This window comes from Pleurodeles waltl, chromosome 1_2, assembly GCF_031143425.1.
Source record: "Pleurodeles waltl isolate 20211129_DDA chromosome 1_2, aPleWal1.hap1.20221129, whole genome shotgun sequence".
Taxonomy (NCBI): domain Eukaryota; kingdom Metazoa; phylum Chordata; class Amphibia; order Caudata; family Salamandridae; genus Pleurodeles; species Pleurodeles waltl.
The window spans coordinates 1,352,191,849-1,352,207,505 of NC_090437.1; the positions used below are offsets into that span (position 1 = coordinate 1,352,191,849).

Sequence of the window (15,657 nt, forward strand, 5' to 3'; positions counted from 1 at the left end):
TGGGGCACAAGTTAGTTTTCGCAGTAAACTCTGACTAGTGATTTTTTTCTTTTTTTTAAACGTTGGTTTATACTTCAACACCTAACTAACCTCAGTTTAATCTTTGGTTTTGTCAGTGAATAAACTAATTATTTTCTACCAAGAAGTTACTAAAGTGACTAAGAAGATGGGTAGGCTGAGTAAACAGATGCAGAAAGGGGATGCTCTACTTTCGCTTTCAGAGTTCTAATTAGCAAATACAGCGTTAGTGTTTTGTGTCCAATGTAAAAGTCATGCACTCCTGAACGCCATTTTGTCAGAAGAGGAGCTGTGGCAGTCAAAGTATTTCCTGAAGAACAGGCTGAAAGCGAAAGTAGAGCATCTTGGACTGAATCAACGGACATACTGCTGCTAATGTTAGAAGTAGATATTTGACGCTCCCTGGCAGAATGAGGAAGACATCTGAGAGCCCATTTTATTATGTCTACAGGAATCGCTTTACGTTTCACAGCTTTGCCTCATCAAGGTGACTTCAGGTGACCACACTTTTGTCATCAATCCAGAAAACATCCACATTCTGAGCCTTTATCATAAATGGGGCAAAGGACATTGGGGGTTATTAACATTATACACCACAGCATCAGTACCCAGTGATCACCTGAAGTCATGTGTGGGGTAATAAGGAGAGGAGGCACACAGAAGAGAAGCTAGTCATTCTAATGAAACCTGGCCTTATCACTTCTGGATACACTTTCTGCGGGGCTGATTCCCATGCACTAAGTGTGGGCCACGGTCACATGCATCTATACGTATGGAGACAGATCAGCCAGGATTATACTACTCACAGCTATTTTTCTACAAATGGTCTAATGTGTTTATATTTTTCCAGTGGATCAAGTTGGACAGATAAAGTCAAGAATCGTGTAATAGGAAAAGAAGCTTTATACAAGGGACAATTCAGCTTGGTAGCTGCTGATGGGTCAGTGATTCCAGACCAGTCTGAGGTGGGGAGCTCCCTCTACCACGCTCTGACACTGGCCAAAGGGATCCAGGCAGACCAAGATATCACAAAGGCGGCTGAAGATTTCAAACTGAGGGTTCACAAGGAGGTAATGTAACTTCAAAAATTGTTTAATACTATGGATCCATCTTCTTGGGAACATGATTGGGTTGTGTTCTTAGAGTTTTAAGTCTTTGACCAGTTGCTTCCATGTCAGTGTGTAATTAACTATCCCTTTAGTGGACTTTGTGGTCTCACCATCTCCCGAACACTTCTAGCCAATGTTCCTCCACGTCACTGTATGAGTTATAGTGCTTCAGAGTCTCCTGCAGACAGAGCACTTGGCCCTTCTGATGTCAGGGTGTGATTGAGCCTGGGAGAAGGGAAGGTGCTCCCAGCTTATAGAAGCACCACATCCTTCTTTCAGATGTATGTATGTAAGCCAGTCTTTTGTTGGGGACTCTGGTGCCTAAACAGAAGCACTGTGCCCCTGTGTGGAGTGCCACACATCTTTGGACTTTGGTGTCAACCAGACTTTCTACTGAATTAATCCTCTCTACCACCACACATTTAGATCAATTGTTTTATGTAGTTTAGGTAAGATTTAGATGCCCCTGTCATCTTCTATATATACCCATTAGATCTTCTGATTCCAGGGATGAGAAACCTTTCTGTAAGAGGAGTTTGGGGGGGCTAACCTCCCTCTCATGTCATCTTGTTGACCTAGCCACCCTCTTTCTTCACCCCTTTTGTTGACCCAGGCTCTGTCATCTTCTGTTCACCTAATACACCTTTCCCATCACCTCTTTTGTTGACCCAGAAGTTCTTTCCTGCTGTGTCCTCTGTTGACTCAGCCCCCTCTCTCCTATAATTTTCTTTTGACCCAGTCCCCCTCTCCTGTCATCTTCTGTTGACCCAGTCACACCTCTCCTGTCATCTTCTGTTGGCCTAGCACCCCTGCTATCAGGTCGTTTTGTTGACCTAGCCCCCGCTATGTCTTCTGTTGACCCAGTCCCCTCCTCTCCTGTCCTCTACTGTTGACCTAGCCAAAATGTCCTATTACCTATGTCCTTGTTTCTTCTTGTACCCCCTAAAGTTTAATTTTGTATTTCTTCCTTGGGAGGCTTGTTCTGTCAGCCTAGAGAGCACATCCTACCAGTCTCTATAGATCTAGAGCAACCAGACATGTATATCATCCCTGTTCCTTTAGTCCGCGATCCCTGAGTGGCCCTAGACTCCTTGGATTGGGGAACATGTGGCTAAGTCTTCAGATGTCCCAGGTCTGGGTTAAAGTGCTAAAATGATAATATTCCAGGGTAGTGTCTTCAAGCATTTAAGTCTGGCTGTAATGAATGGTTGATGCACCTGAGAAATGAGGCTCTTACTGTGCTGGAGGTACAGCACTATCAACAAGCCTCTAAAGCACGGGCATGACACATTCTCACTATCTTCCCTTACGCTGCACTCATGAGAGAGCCCTATACATTGATACCCTCAGTAAGCTTAGGATCAGAGATTGAAGCCGTATATCTACACTCACCTGCAGACCCTGCCTCCGACAGGTCCTTTGGGTCACATTGTTACATTTGGGTATTTCTTCTGAAGATTGGCGGAGGCCCAGGTCTACATATCATTTGACTCCTGTTTCCTATTTGTTCCACCTTGTGGCAGGTGTCTGAGAACCTGGATCGTTATGGACGCTTGGTGAAGCAGCAGCTGGACTTTGAGAAGCTCTACACCACCGCAGGAAGGTTCACAGTCCAGGCAGCATGCGCGCCTGCCTGGGGCATGGAGGACGGCAACAAACAAGGCTCCATCGTTAGTGAAATAGAGACTATCTACATACCACGAGACAAGAACAAAGGCTGCCTGAGCAGGATGAGCTCAGAAGAACAAGACATGGTGTTGATGCACATGCTGGGCAGAGCTGATGAATATTCTAGGTGGGTGATGAAAGAATTATTCATTAAACAGATCATAGTGTGAATTTTCATGTGCAGGGTTTCACTGGGCAGTGGAAATAACCCTTCATGTCTGGGTAGTGGAAATGAGTTTACAGGTATCTCCCCTAACATCAGCATCTAAAGGCATTCAAATGTGGATTTAGGCTGCAATAAGTGTTGATTATTTTTATTTTAATAAAGTTTTGTATGACTGTGGTCCTTTTGTATAGTAAATTGCTTTTGCACAGTTTAAATATGGTCTTTGATGGGAGGTATTTTCCGTCCAAGGGGAATTCTCAGTGTGGGGTGAAGCAGAGCTAGTGCCAGCAGGTTGAGGGCTGCATCTAGGCTGTATTTAGAAACTGAGTCACCTGGAAAACACGGGAGCTTGCAGACCAGCTGGCCAGAACCTGCCTGCAGTGTCGAAACCTTGTCCATACCATCACATACCAGTACATCAGTTCATTTTAAACAAGTTAACATGGAGCTTGTCACTCCCAGCTGTTCATGTAGGGATGAAAGATCTCCTTTACTGGCTCGGGTCACAAACAGACCTCTAAGGATGACTCTCTTCCTGTCCTGCCCCATCAGCCTTCGATGTACTCAGAGGGACAGTGGATGTGCTGGTCTGTAGTCTAGACAGTTCAATGATCTGCAACTTCTTCTTTCCCTTTTCAATTAGGTCATACAACAAACTAATTCACTGTTCGAAACTGAGTAGTAAACACAGTAGAAGCAAACTACTAATCGCCTTGGCCATCTATAAAGCAGTCCCTCCACTGGCTCAATTAGACAGCATCCCACACACCTCGCGTCTTAAAAAAGAAAAAGATAAACTTATGTACATAAATGTATTATGAATACAAACTACACATACAGCACTACAAATGTTGCAGAAAGAAATAGGCAAGCAGAGGATGCAATAGATAAAACATCACTATTTCTTACAATAAAGCAAATACTCCAGTAACTTTACCTTCCTGTTGCTTCTTCACACTGAATCATCCACCGCCACAGATTCTCCGGTCTTAACATGTTTTTATACTCTTTCCCTCGTCACATCAACTGATTTTTACCACCACCCATTTACATTCCAAATCATAGGTTGCTGCTTTCATTGCAAGTGAAACAACATAATCGCTATAATAGGTTTGCAGAACTTTCTTCCCTTGTTACTACATCAAGGGTTTCAGCTAAAACAGTCATAAGTGTTGTCTTTTTATCAGACCACTTATGTGCTTGCACATCCACTGTACCTTTTCCTCCTTTCTTCATCAGCCCTCATTTACAAACCCAAATTTGTCTCCATCTGGTTCACACAAACAGGGGATACTAATGTATTGGTTATCCAACCTCCAACTCCAGAATAGTTTTAATGGCAGTCTCCTGGTGGTGGGGTAAAGCTATACACTTCAAACACGTATATACTTCTTCTATCCAATCCTTAAATCATACTTGCCAGTCTGAATGGTCTCTTAACACCCTGTTCAGCCATTCTGTTATTGCATTTGCCTTGGGACAGTAGAGGGTACACTTATGTACAATTTCTTCAAGAACTTCGCCATCTCATTTTACACAAGCTGCAAACCATTAGTCAGCAAGGTGCTCTGTGTCCCCCTCTATCCAAAAGTCTCTTAAAAATCCTATCATAACTGTTGTCTTAACACCACTCCTTACACACATCTCTGTCATCAAGAAAACTGGTTAATCCCCAAAGACTAACCTGTCTCTTTCTGTTCGACCACCTTTAATACCCCAAACCTTTCTACAACTCTCCCTGCATGCCACTTTACGTTATCAACCTTCTCAAATATGCCTGACTACTTCTTGCAAAACATTTTCTGTGGTTACTATTTTTCTTCACCTTTTTTTCAATAATAATCCCACCTGATATCTCACACATCTTAAAATCCATGACGTATATCTTTGTTGTTGTCATCTTTTTTTATCAGCCTCTCTAAACACTAATCTTATTAAGCAATCAGCATTGTGGTTTTTGCACCTGGAATATACTCCACATCAAAAGTAAATATCTGTAAGCAAATAATCCATTGGCAATTCTACACAAGACTACCAATTCCCTTTTACTGAAAACTTCCTTCAATTGATTGCGATTGATTTATATTGTGAAAGTACTTCCCAACAGAACTTTCTCAACTTCCTTGACACCCAATGGATTGCCATGGCTACTCACTCTTAGAGGAATAGATAGACGCCAGATCATAAACATCAATATACTGTTAGACTAAGCATCACATTGCAACAATACTGCTCCTGACTGCTGGACAATTGCATCAGTAGTTGTAGGAGGCTGGACTGGCTTGTAGTGAGTACCAAGGGGTACTTGCACCTTGCACCAGGCCCAGTTATCCCTTATTAGTGTATAGGGTGTCTAGCAGCTTAGGCTGATAGATAATGGTAGCTTAGCAAAGCAGCTCAGGCTGAACTAGGAGACGTGTGAAGCTACTACAGTACCACCTAGTGTCATATGCACAATATCATAAGAAAACACAATACACAGTTATACTAAAAATAAAGGTACTTTATTTTTATGACAATATGCCAAAGTATCTTAGAGTGTACCCTCAGTGAGAGGATAGGAAATATACACAAGATATATATACACAATAGCAAAAATATGCAGTATAGTCTTAGAAAACAGTGCAAACAATGTATAGTTACAATAGGATGCAATGGGGAAACATAGGGATAGGGGCAACACAAACCATATACTCCAAAAGTGGAATGTGAACCACGAATGGACCCCAAACCTATGTGACCTTGTAGAGGGTCGCTGGGACTATCAGAAAATAGTGAGAGTTAGAAAAATAACCCTCCCCAAGACCGTGAAAAGTGAGTGCAAAGTGCACCAAAGTTCCCCTAAGGACAAAATAGTCGTGTTAGAGGGAAAATGCAAGGAAAACACAAATCAGCAATGCAACAACGATGGATTCCTGACTGAGGGTACCTGTGGAACAAGGGGACCAAGTCCAAAAGTTACAAGCAGCTCGGAGATGGGCAGATGCCCAAGAAATGCCAGCGGTTGGTGCAAAGAAGCTCTTACTAGGCTGAAGAACTGTGAATACTGCAGGAACGACAAGGGCTAGAGACTTCCCCTTTGGAGGATGGATCCCCCACGCCTTGGAGAGTCGTGCAGAAGTGTTTTCCCGCCGGAAGGACGCCAACAAGCCTTGCTACACGCAAATCGTGCGTTTGGCGATTTTGGACGCTGCTGGGGCCCAGGAGGGACCAGGAGGTCGCAAATTGGACCTGCAGAGAGAGGGGACGTCGAGCAAGACAAAGAGCCCTCACTGAAGCAGGTAGCACCCGGAGAAGTGCCAGAAACAGGCACTACGAGGATGCGTGAAACGGTGCTCGCCGAAGTTGCACAAAGGAGTCCCACGTCGCCGGAGACCAACTTAGAAAGTCGTGCAATGCAGGTTAGAGTGCCGTGGACCCAGGCTTGGCTGTGCACACAGGATTTCCGCCGGAAGTGCACAGGGGCCGGAGAAGCTTGCAAAGTCGCGGTTCCCAGCAATGCAGCCCAGCGAGGTGAGGCAAGGACTTACCTCCACCAAACTTGGGCTGAAGAGTCACTGGACTGTGGGGGTCACTTGGACGGTGTCGCTGGATTCGAGGGACCTCGCTCGTCGTGCTGAGAGGGGACCCAAGGGACCGGAGATGCAGCTTTTTGGTGCCTGCGGTTGCAGGGGGAAGATTCCGTCGACCCACGGGAGATTTCTTCGGAGCTTCTGGTGCAGAGAGGAGGCAGACTACCCCCACAGCATGCACAAGCAGGAAAACAGTCGAGAAGGCGGCAGGATCAGCGTTACAGAGTTGCAGTAGTCGTCTTTGCTACTATGTTGCAGGTTTGCAGGCTTCCAGCGCGGTCAGCGGTCGATTCCTTATCAGAAGGTGAAGAGGGAGATGCAGAGGAACTCGGCTGAGCTCATGCATTCGTTATCTAAAGTTTCCCCAGAGACAGAGACCCTAAATAGCCAGAAAAGAGGGTTTGGCTACCTAGGAGAGAGGAAAGGCTACTAACACCTGAAGGAGCCTATCACAAGGAGTCTCTGACGTCACCTGGTGGCACTGGCCACTCAGAGCAGTCCAGTGTGCCAGCAGCACCTCTGTTTCCAAGATGGCAGAGGTCTGGAGCACACTGGAGGAGCTCTGGACACCTCCCAGGGGAGGTGCAGGTCAGGGGAGTGGTCACTCCCCTTTCCTTTGTCCAGTTTCGCGCCAGAGCAGGGGCTAAGGGGTCCCTGAACCGGTGTAGACTGGCTTATGCAGAATTGGGCACCTCTGTGCCCAACAAAGCATTTCCAGAGGCTGGGGGAGGCTACTCCTCCCCTGCCTTCACACCATTTTCCAAAGGGAGAGGGTGTCACACCCTCTCTCAGAGGAAGTTCTTTGTTCTGCCATCCTGGGCCAGGCCTGGCTGGACCCCAGGAGGGCAGCTGCCTGTCTGAGGGGTTGGCAGCAGCAGCAGCTGCAGAGAAACCCCAGGAAGGGCAGTCTGGCAGTACCAGGGTCTGTGCTACAGACCACTGGGATCATGGAATTGTCCCAACAATGCCAGGATGGCATAGAGGGGGCAATTCCATGATCATAGACATGTTACATGGCCATATTCGGAGTTACCATGGTGAAGCTACATATAGGTAGTGACCTATATGTAGTGCACGCGTGTAATGGTGTCCCCGCACTCACAAAGTTCAGTGAATTGGCTCTGAACAATGTGGGGGCACCTTGGCTAGTGCCAGGGTGCCCTCACACTAAGTAACTTTGCACCTAACCTTTACCAGGTAAAGGTTAGACATATAGGTGACTTATAAGTTACTTAAGTGCAGTGTAAAATGGCTGTGAAATAACGTGGACGTTATTTCACTCAGGCTGCAGTGGCAGGCCTGTGTAAGAATTGTCAGAGCTCCCTATGGGTGGCAAAAGAAATGCTGCAGCCCATAGGGATCTCCTGGAACCCCAATACCCTGGGTACCTCAGTACCATATACTAGGGGATTATAAGGGTGTTCCAGTAAGCCAATGTAAATTGGTAAAAATGGTCACTAGCCTGTCAGTGACAATTTGGAAAGAAATGAGAGAGCATAACCACTGAGGTTCTGATTAGCAGAGCCTCAGTGAGACAGTTAGTCACTACACAGGTAACACATACAGGCACACTTATGAGCACTGGGGCCCTGGGTTACCAGGGTCCCAGTGACACATACAACTAAAACAACATATATACAGTGAAAAATGGGGGTAACATGCCAGGCAAGATGGTACTTTCCTACACAACCCCCCCCCAAACGAAGGACAATAAGACTAGCCATTACCTGATGAGTCTTCATTGTCTAAGTGGAAATATCTGGAGAGTCCATCTGCATTGGAGTGGCTACTCCCAGGTCTATGTTCCACTGTATAGTCCATTCCCTGTAGGGATATGGACCACCTCAACAATTTAGGATTTTCACCTTTCATTTGTTTTAGCCAAAGTAGAGGTTTGTGGTCTGTCTGAACAATGAAGTGAGTGCCAAACAGGTATGGCCTCAACTTCTTCAGAGCCCAGACCACAGCAAAGGCCTCCCTCTCAATGGCAGACCAACGCTTTTCTCTAGGGGTCAACCTTCTACTAATAAAAGCAACAGGTTGATCCTGGCCCTCAGAATTAAGTTGTGATAGGACTGCCCCTACTCCTAATTCAGATGCATCAGTTTGGACATAGAATTTTTTAGAGTAACAAGGGCTTTTCAGGACAGGTGCAGAGCACATGGCCTGCTTCAGCTCCTCAAAAGCTTTCTGACAGTTTGCTGTCCATAATACCTTTTTAGGCATTTTCTTGGATGTGAGGTCATTAAGAGGGGCTGCAATGGAGCCATAGTTCTTAATGAACCTCCTGTAATACCCAGTGAGGCCTAGGAAGGCTCTCACCTGAGTCTGAGTGGTAGGGGGAATCCAATCAATAATAGTTTGGATTTTCCCCTGAAGTGGTGCAATCTGTTCCCCACCAACAAGGTGTCCCAGATAAACCACTTTACCCTGCCCTATCTGGCACTTTGAAGCCTTGATAGTGAGGCCTGCCTTTTGCAGGGCCTCCAAAACTTTCCAAAGGTGGACCAGGTGATCATCCCAGCTGGAGCTAAAGACAGCTATATCATCCAAATATGCTGCACTGAAAGCTTCCAGCCCTTGCAGGACTGTGTTCACCAACCTCTGAAAAGTGGCAGGTGCATTTTTCAAACCAAAAGGCATTACAGTAAACTGGTAATGTCCTCCAATGGTAGAAAATGCAGTCTTAGGTTTAGCATCTTCTGACATTTTGATCTGCCAATACCCTGCAGTCAAATCAAAAGTGCTTAGATACTTGGCGGATGCCAGTGTATCTATTAGCTCATCTGCCCTGGGTATAGGGTGAGCATCTGTTTTGGTTACCAAGTTGAGACCTCTATAGTCTACACAAAACCTCATTTCCTTCTTTCCATCTTTAGAATTGGGTTTTGGTACCAGTACCACAGGAGAAGCCCATGGACTGTCAGAGTGCTCAACCACTCCTAGTTCCAACATCTTCTGAACTTCTTGCTTTATGCAGTCCCTGACATGGTCAGGCTGCCTATAGATCTTACTTTTGACAGGTAAACTGTCTCCAGTATCTATAGTGTGCTCACACCAAGAAGTGGTGCCTGGCACAATGGAGAAGAGTTCTGAAAATTGTCCTAGGAGATTTATGCAATTATCTTTCTGCTCAGCAGTAAGACAATCAGCCAAAACTACCCCTTCCACAAGAGCATCTTGTTCTGTGGAAGAGAAGAGATCAGGTAGAGGATCACTGTCTTCTTCCTGTCCCTCATCTGTTGCCATGAGCAGGGTGAGATCAGCCCTGTCATAGTAGGGTTTCAGGCGGTTGACATGGAGCACCCTAAGGGGACTCCTGGCAGTGCCTAAGTCAACCAAGTAGGTGACTTCACCCTTCTTTTCAACAATTGTGTGTGGACCACTCCATTTATCTTGGAGTGCTCTTGGGGCCACAGGCTCCAAGACCCACACTTTCTGCCCTGGTTGGTACTGAACCAAAACAGCCTTCTGATCATGCCATTGCTTCTGGAGCTCTTGGCTGGCCTGAAGGTTTTTACTGGCCTTTTTCATGTACTCAGCCATCCTTGATCTGAGGCCAAGTACATAGTCCACAATATCCTGCTTAGGAGCTTTTAAAGGTTGTTCCCAACCCTCCTTTACAAGTGTGAGTGGACCCCTAACAGGGTGTCCAAAAAGAAGTTCAAAGGGGCTGAAGCCCACTCCTTTCTGGGGTACCTCCCTGTAGGCAAAAAGGAGGCATGGTAGAAGGATATCCCATCTCCTGCGGAGTTTTTCAGGGAGTCCCATAATCATGCCTTTGAGAGTTTTATTAAATCTCTCCACCAGTCCATTTGTTTGTGGATGATAGGGTGTTGTGAACTTGTAAGTTACACCACACTCCTTCCACATGGCCTTTAAGTATGCAGACATGAAATTGCTTCCTCTGTCTGATACTACTTCCTTTGGGAAGCCCACCCTGGAAAATATTCCCAGGAGGGCCTTTGCCACTGCAGGAGCTGTAGTGGTCCTTAAAGGAATAGCTTCAGGATATCTTGTGGCATGGTCCACTACCACCAAGATAAACCTATTGCCTGAAGCAGTAGGAGGGTCAAGGGGGCCAACTATGTCAACCCCTACCCTTTCAAAGGGAACCCCAACCACAGGCAGTGGGATAAGGGGTGCCTTTGGAGTGCCACCTGTCTTGCCACTGGCTTGACAGGTTTCACAGGACTTACAAAAATCTTTTGTGTCCTCAGACATCCTAGGCCAATGAAACAGTGGTACCAATCTGTCCCAAGTTTTCATTTGACCCAGGTGTCCAGCTAAGGGAATGTCATGTGCCAGTGTTAGGAGGAACTTTCTGTACTCCTGAGGAATCACTAATCTCCTGGCAGCTCCAGGTTTAGGATCCCTTTGCTCAGTGTACAAGAGGTTGTCCTCCCAGTAAACTCTGTGTGAGTCACTGACATCCCCATTAGCCTGTTTGACAGCTTGCTGTCTGAGACCCTCTAATGTGGGACAGGTTTGCTGTGCCACACTCAGCTCCTCTCTGGCAGGCCCCCCTTCACCCAAAAGCTCAGCAGTGTCTGCTTCCAGCTCCTCTGGTGTAGGTTCTGCACAGGGAGGGAATTCTTCTTCCTCAGAAGTAGAATCCACTGTAGAGGGAGGGATAGTAGGAAGTGGTTTGCTTCTACTAGCCCTAGCTTTAGGGAGCACTTGGTCCATTGTTCCAGGATCCAAGCTTCCCTGTCCTTTTTGCTTTTTGGCCTGAGCCCTTGTCAAAGCAAAAATATGCCCTGGGATGCCCAGCATTGCTGCATGGGCCTCCAACTCCACATCTGACCAAGCTGATGTCTCCAAATCGTTCCCTAATAGACAGTCTACAGGTAAATCTGAAGCTACCACAACTTTCTTTGGACCAGATACCCCCCCCCAGTTGAGATTTACAACAGCCATGGGGTGGCTTTGTGTTATGTTGTGAGCATCGGTTACTTGGTACTGGTGTCCAAGTATGTGTTGTTCAGGGTGCACCAGTTTCTCAATCACCATTGTGACACTGGCACCTGTGTCCCTGTAGGCCTGGACCTCAACACCATTTATTAGGGTTAGTTGCTTGTACTTCTCCAAGTTATGGGGGCAAGCAACCAAAGTGGCTAAGTCAATAGCCCCTTCAGAGACTAAAGTAGCCTCTGTGGTCTCCCTAATCAGACCAACCCCAACTAAATTACCAAAAGTGAGCCCAGCTACTCCCTTGGATTGGCTATTAGTAGGTTTGCTCCCACCACCACTGCTATTAGTAGGGACACTAGGTGTAGCAGTAGGGGTTGTAGTGGTAGGAGCTGTGGTGCCTTTCTTTGGACAACTGGGATCTGTTGTCCAATGGCCTTTTATCTTACATAAATAGCACCATGGTTTCCTTTCCTTGTTCTGATTAGAGGAAGGTTTGGGCCCACCACCCCCACCAGAGTGTTTTTGTGGGCCTGATGAAGACTCATTTTTAGATTTGTCCCCACCCTTGTCAGAAGACTTACCATCCTTCTTTTTGTTGCCATCTTTGTCACCCCCTGTATGAACTTTTCTGTTCACTCTTGTTCTGACCCATTTGTCTGCCTTCTTTCCCAATTCTTGGGGAGAGGTCAGATCAGAGTCCACCAAGTACTGGTGCAACAAATCAGACACACAATTATTAAGAATATGCTCTCTCAGGATTAAGTTATACAGGCTGTCATAATCAGTAACTTTACTGCCATGTAACCACCCCTCCAAGGCCTTCACTGCCTGGTCAATGAAATCAACCCAGTCTTGTGAAGACTCCTTTTTGGTATCTCTGAACTTGATCCTGTACTGTTCAGTGGTTAAGCCATAACCATCCAGGAGTGCATTCTTAAGAACTTGGAAATTGTTAGCATCATTTTCTTTTACAGTAAGGAGCCTATCCCTACCTTTTCCAGTAAATGATAGCCATAGGATAGCAGCCCACTGCCTTTGAGGGACATCCTGTACAGCACAGGCCCTCTCAAGTGCAGCAAACCACTTGTTAATGTCATCCCCCTCCTTGTAAGGGGGAACTATCTTATGCAGATTCCTGGAATCATGCTCTTTTGCAGGATGACTATGGGGAATACTGCTGCTGCCACCATGGGTATCTAAACCCATTTTCTGTCTTTCCCTCTCTATTTCTAAAGACTGTCTATCCAAATCCAGCTGTTGCTTCTTGAGCTTCAGTCTGGTTTGCTCCACTCTCAATCTATTGAGCTCCCTTTCCAACAATCTGTCATCAGGGTGGGTGGGAGGGACATTTCTAGATACAGAGGTATGATGGGAATGAACAGAAGGAGACCTGTCCCTTACAGAGGGCACCCTAACAGCTTGGCTACCAGTATAATGTGAGAGCACATCATCAGTATGATGTGATTCAACCTCTGTACCAACTATGCTAGACTGTCTAGTAATGGGCAGGCTGAGAATTTTCTTTCCTGAACCTTTTCCTGGGGGAGTCCCTGGATCAGATTGAGAACCATTAGCTACTTTTTCTACAGATTGGGCACTTATGGCCTTATCCTGTACTCTAAGCATATTAATTAACAGTTCTAAGGAAGGATTCTTCCCTACACTCAAACCTCTCTCTATGCAGAGACTCCTTGCTCCTTTCCAGCTAAGGTGATCATATGCAAGTTTGGACAGTTCAACTTTTTGGCCTGTGCCAGACATTTTTTAGAGAGAGTAAAAGTGATAGACAAAGAGAAAAAAGTTTTCAGAACTTTTTTGCAAAGACAGAAAAAAAAACTTTTTAAACTTTTAAGAACTTTTTGAAAGTTTAGAAGTACTTTTCAGCACTTAGAAAAGAGTGAAAAGAGGAAATGCAAAACTTTTTGGCTATGTGTATATACACTGACCTTGTTTTGTATATTTTTCTCTTATGAAAAGTACAATGACAAGAGTGGTAAGTAGTCTCAAAGCACTTATCCCACCACTGCACAACCAATGTAGGAGGCTGGACTGGCTTGTAGTGAGTACCAAGGGGTACTTGCACCTTGCACCAGGCCCAGTTATCCCTTATTAGTGTATAGGGTGTCTAGCAGCTTAGGCTGATAGATAATGGTAGCTTAGCAAAGCAGCTCAGGCTGAACTAGGAGACGTGTGAAGCTACTACAGTACCACCTAGTGTCATATGCACAATATCATAAGAAAACACAATACACAGTTATACTAAAAATAAAGGTACTTTATTTTTATGACAATATGCCAAAGTATCTTAGAGTGTACCCTCAGTGAGAGGATAGGAAATATACACAAGATATATATACACAATAGCAAAAATATGCAGTATAGTCTTAGAAAACAGTGCAAACAATGTATAGTTACAATAGGATGCAATGGGGAAACATAGGGATAGGGGCAACACAAACCATATACTCCAAAAGTGGAATGTGAACCACGAATGGACCCCAAACCTATGTGACCTTGTAGAGGGTCGCTGGGACTATCAGAAAATAGTGAGAGTTAGAAAAATAACCCTCCCCAAGACCGTGAAAAGTGAGTGCAAAGTGCACCAAAGTTCCCCTAAGGACAAAATAGTCGTGTTAGAGGGAAAATGCAAGGAAAACACAAATCAGCAATGCAACAACGATGGATTCCTGACTGAGGGTACCTGTGGAACAAGGGGACCAAGTCCAAAAGTTACAAGCAGCTCGGAGATGGGCAGATGCCCAAGAAATGCCAGCGGTTGGTGCAAAGAAGCTCTTACTAGGCTGAAGAACTGTGAATACTGCAGGAACGACAAGGGCTAGAGACTTCCCCTTTGGAGGATGGATCCCCCACGCCTTGGAGAGTCGTGCAGAAGTGTTTTCCCGCCGGAAGGACGCCAACAAGCCTTGCTACACGCAAATCGTGCGTTTGGCGATTTTGGACGCTGCTGGGGCCCAGGAGGGACCAGGAGGTCGCAAATTGGACCTGCAGAGAGAGGGGACGTCGAGCAAGACAAAGAGCCCTCACTGAAGCAGGTAGCACCCGGAGAAGTGCCAGAAACAGGCACTACGAGGATGCGTGAAACGGTGCTCGCCGAAGTTGCACAAAGGAGTCCCACGTCGCCGGAGACCAACTTAGAAAGTCGTGCAATGCAGGTTAGAGTGCCGTGGACCCAGGCTTGGCTGTGCACACAGGATTTCCGCCGGAAGTGCACAGGGGCCGGAGAAGCTTGCAAAGTCGCGGTTCCCAGCAATGCAGCCCAGCGAGGTGAGGCAAGGACTTACCTCCACCAAACTTGGGCTGAAGAGTCACTGGACTGTGGGGGTCACTTGGACGGTGTCGCTGGATTCGAGGGACCTCGCTCGTCGTGCTGAGAGGGGACCCAAGGGACCGGAGATGCAGCTTTTTGGTGCCTGCGGTTGCAGGGGGAAGATTCCGTCGACCCACGGGAGATTTCTTCGGAGCTTCTGGTGCAGAGAGGAGGCAGACTACCCCCACAGCATGCACAAGCAGGAAAACAGTCGAGAAGGCGGCAGGATCAGCGTTACAGAGTTGCAGTAGTCGTCTTTGCTACTATGTTGCAGGTTTGCAGGCTTCCAGCGCGGTCAGCGGTCGATTCCTTATCAGAAGGTGAAGAGGGAGATGCAGAGGAACTCGGCTGAGCTCATGCATTCGTTATCTAAAGTTTCCCCAGAGACAGAGACCCTAAATAGCCAGAAAAGAGGGTTTGGCTACCTAGGAGAGAGGAAAGGCTACTAACACCTGAAGGAGCCTATCACAAGGAGTCTCTGACGTCACCTGGTGGCACTGGCCACTCAGAGCAGTCCAGTGTGCCAGCAGCACCTCTGTTTCCAAGATGGCAGAGGTCTGGAGCACACTGGAGGAGCTCTGGACACCTCCCAGGGGAGGTGCAGGTCAGGGGAGTGGTCACTCCCCTTTCCTTTGTCCAGTTTCGCGCCAGAGCAGGGGCTAAGGGGTCCCTGAACCGGTGTAGACTGGCTTATGCAGAATTGGGCACCTCTGTGCCCAACAAAGCATTTCCAGAGGCTGGGGGAGGCTACTCCTCCCCTGCCTTCACACCATTTTCCAAAGGGAGAGGGTGTCACACCCTCTCTCAGAGGAAGTTCTTTGTTCTGCCATCCTGGGCCAGGCCTGGCTGGACCCCAGGAGGGCAGCTGCCTGTCTGAGGGGT

At 46.6% G+C, this 15,657-nt stretch overlaps 1 protein-coding gene across 2 annotated transcripts in view; it reads left to right on the forward strand.

The window, feature by feature from the left end:
* The window catches only part of LOC138252860 (uncharacterized), a 223,215-nt gene that overhangs the window by 122,764 nt on the left and 84,794 nt on the right, over window positions 1-15,657 (forward strand). Inside the window, exons 5-6 of one of the 2 annotated variants that reach the window (XM_069205772.1) lie at window positions 869-1,088; window positions 2,651-2,922. In XM_069205772.1, coding sequence (XP_069061873.1) covers window positions 869-1,088; window positions 2,651-2,922 — 492 coding nt within the window. Of the gene's footprint in view, window positions 1-868; window positions 1,089-2,650; window positions 2,923-15,657 lie in introns of those variants that run through there. The other variant, XM_069205774.1, reaches the window with a different exon arrangement.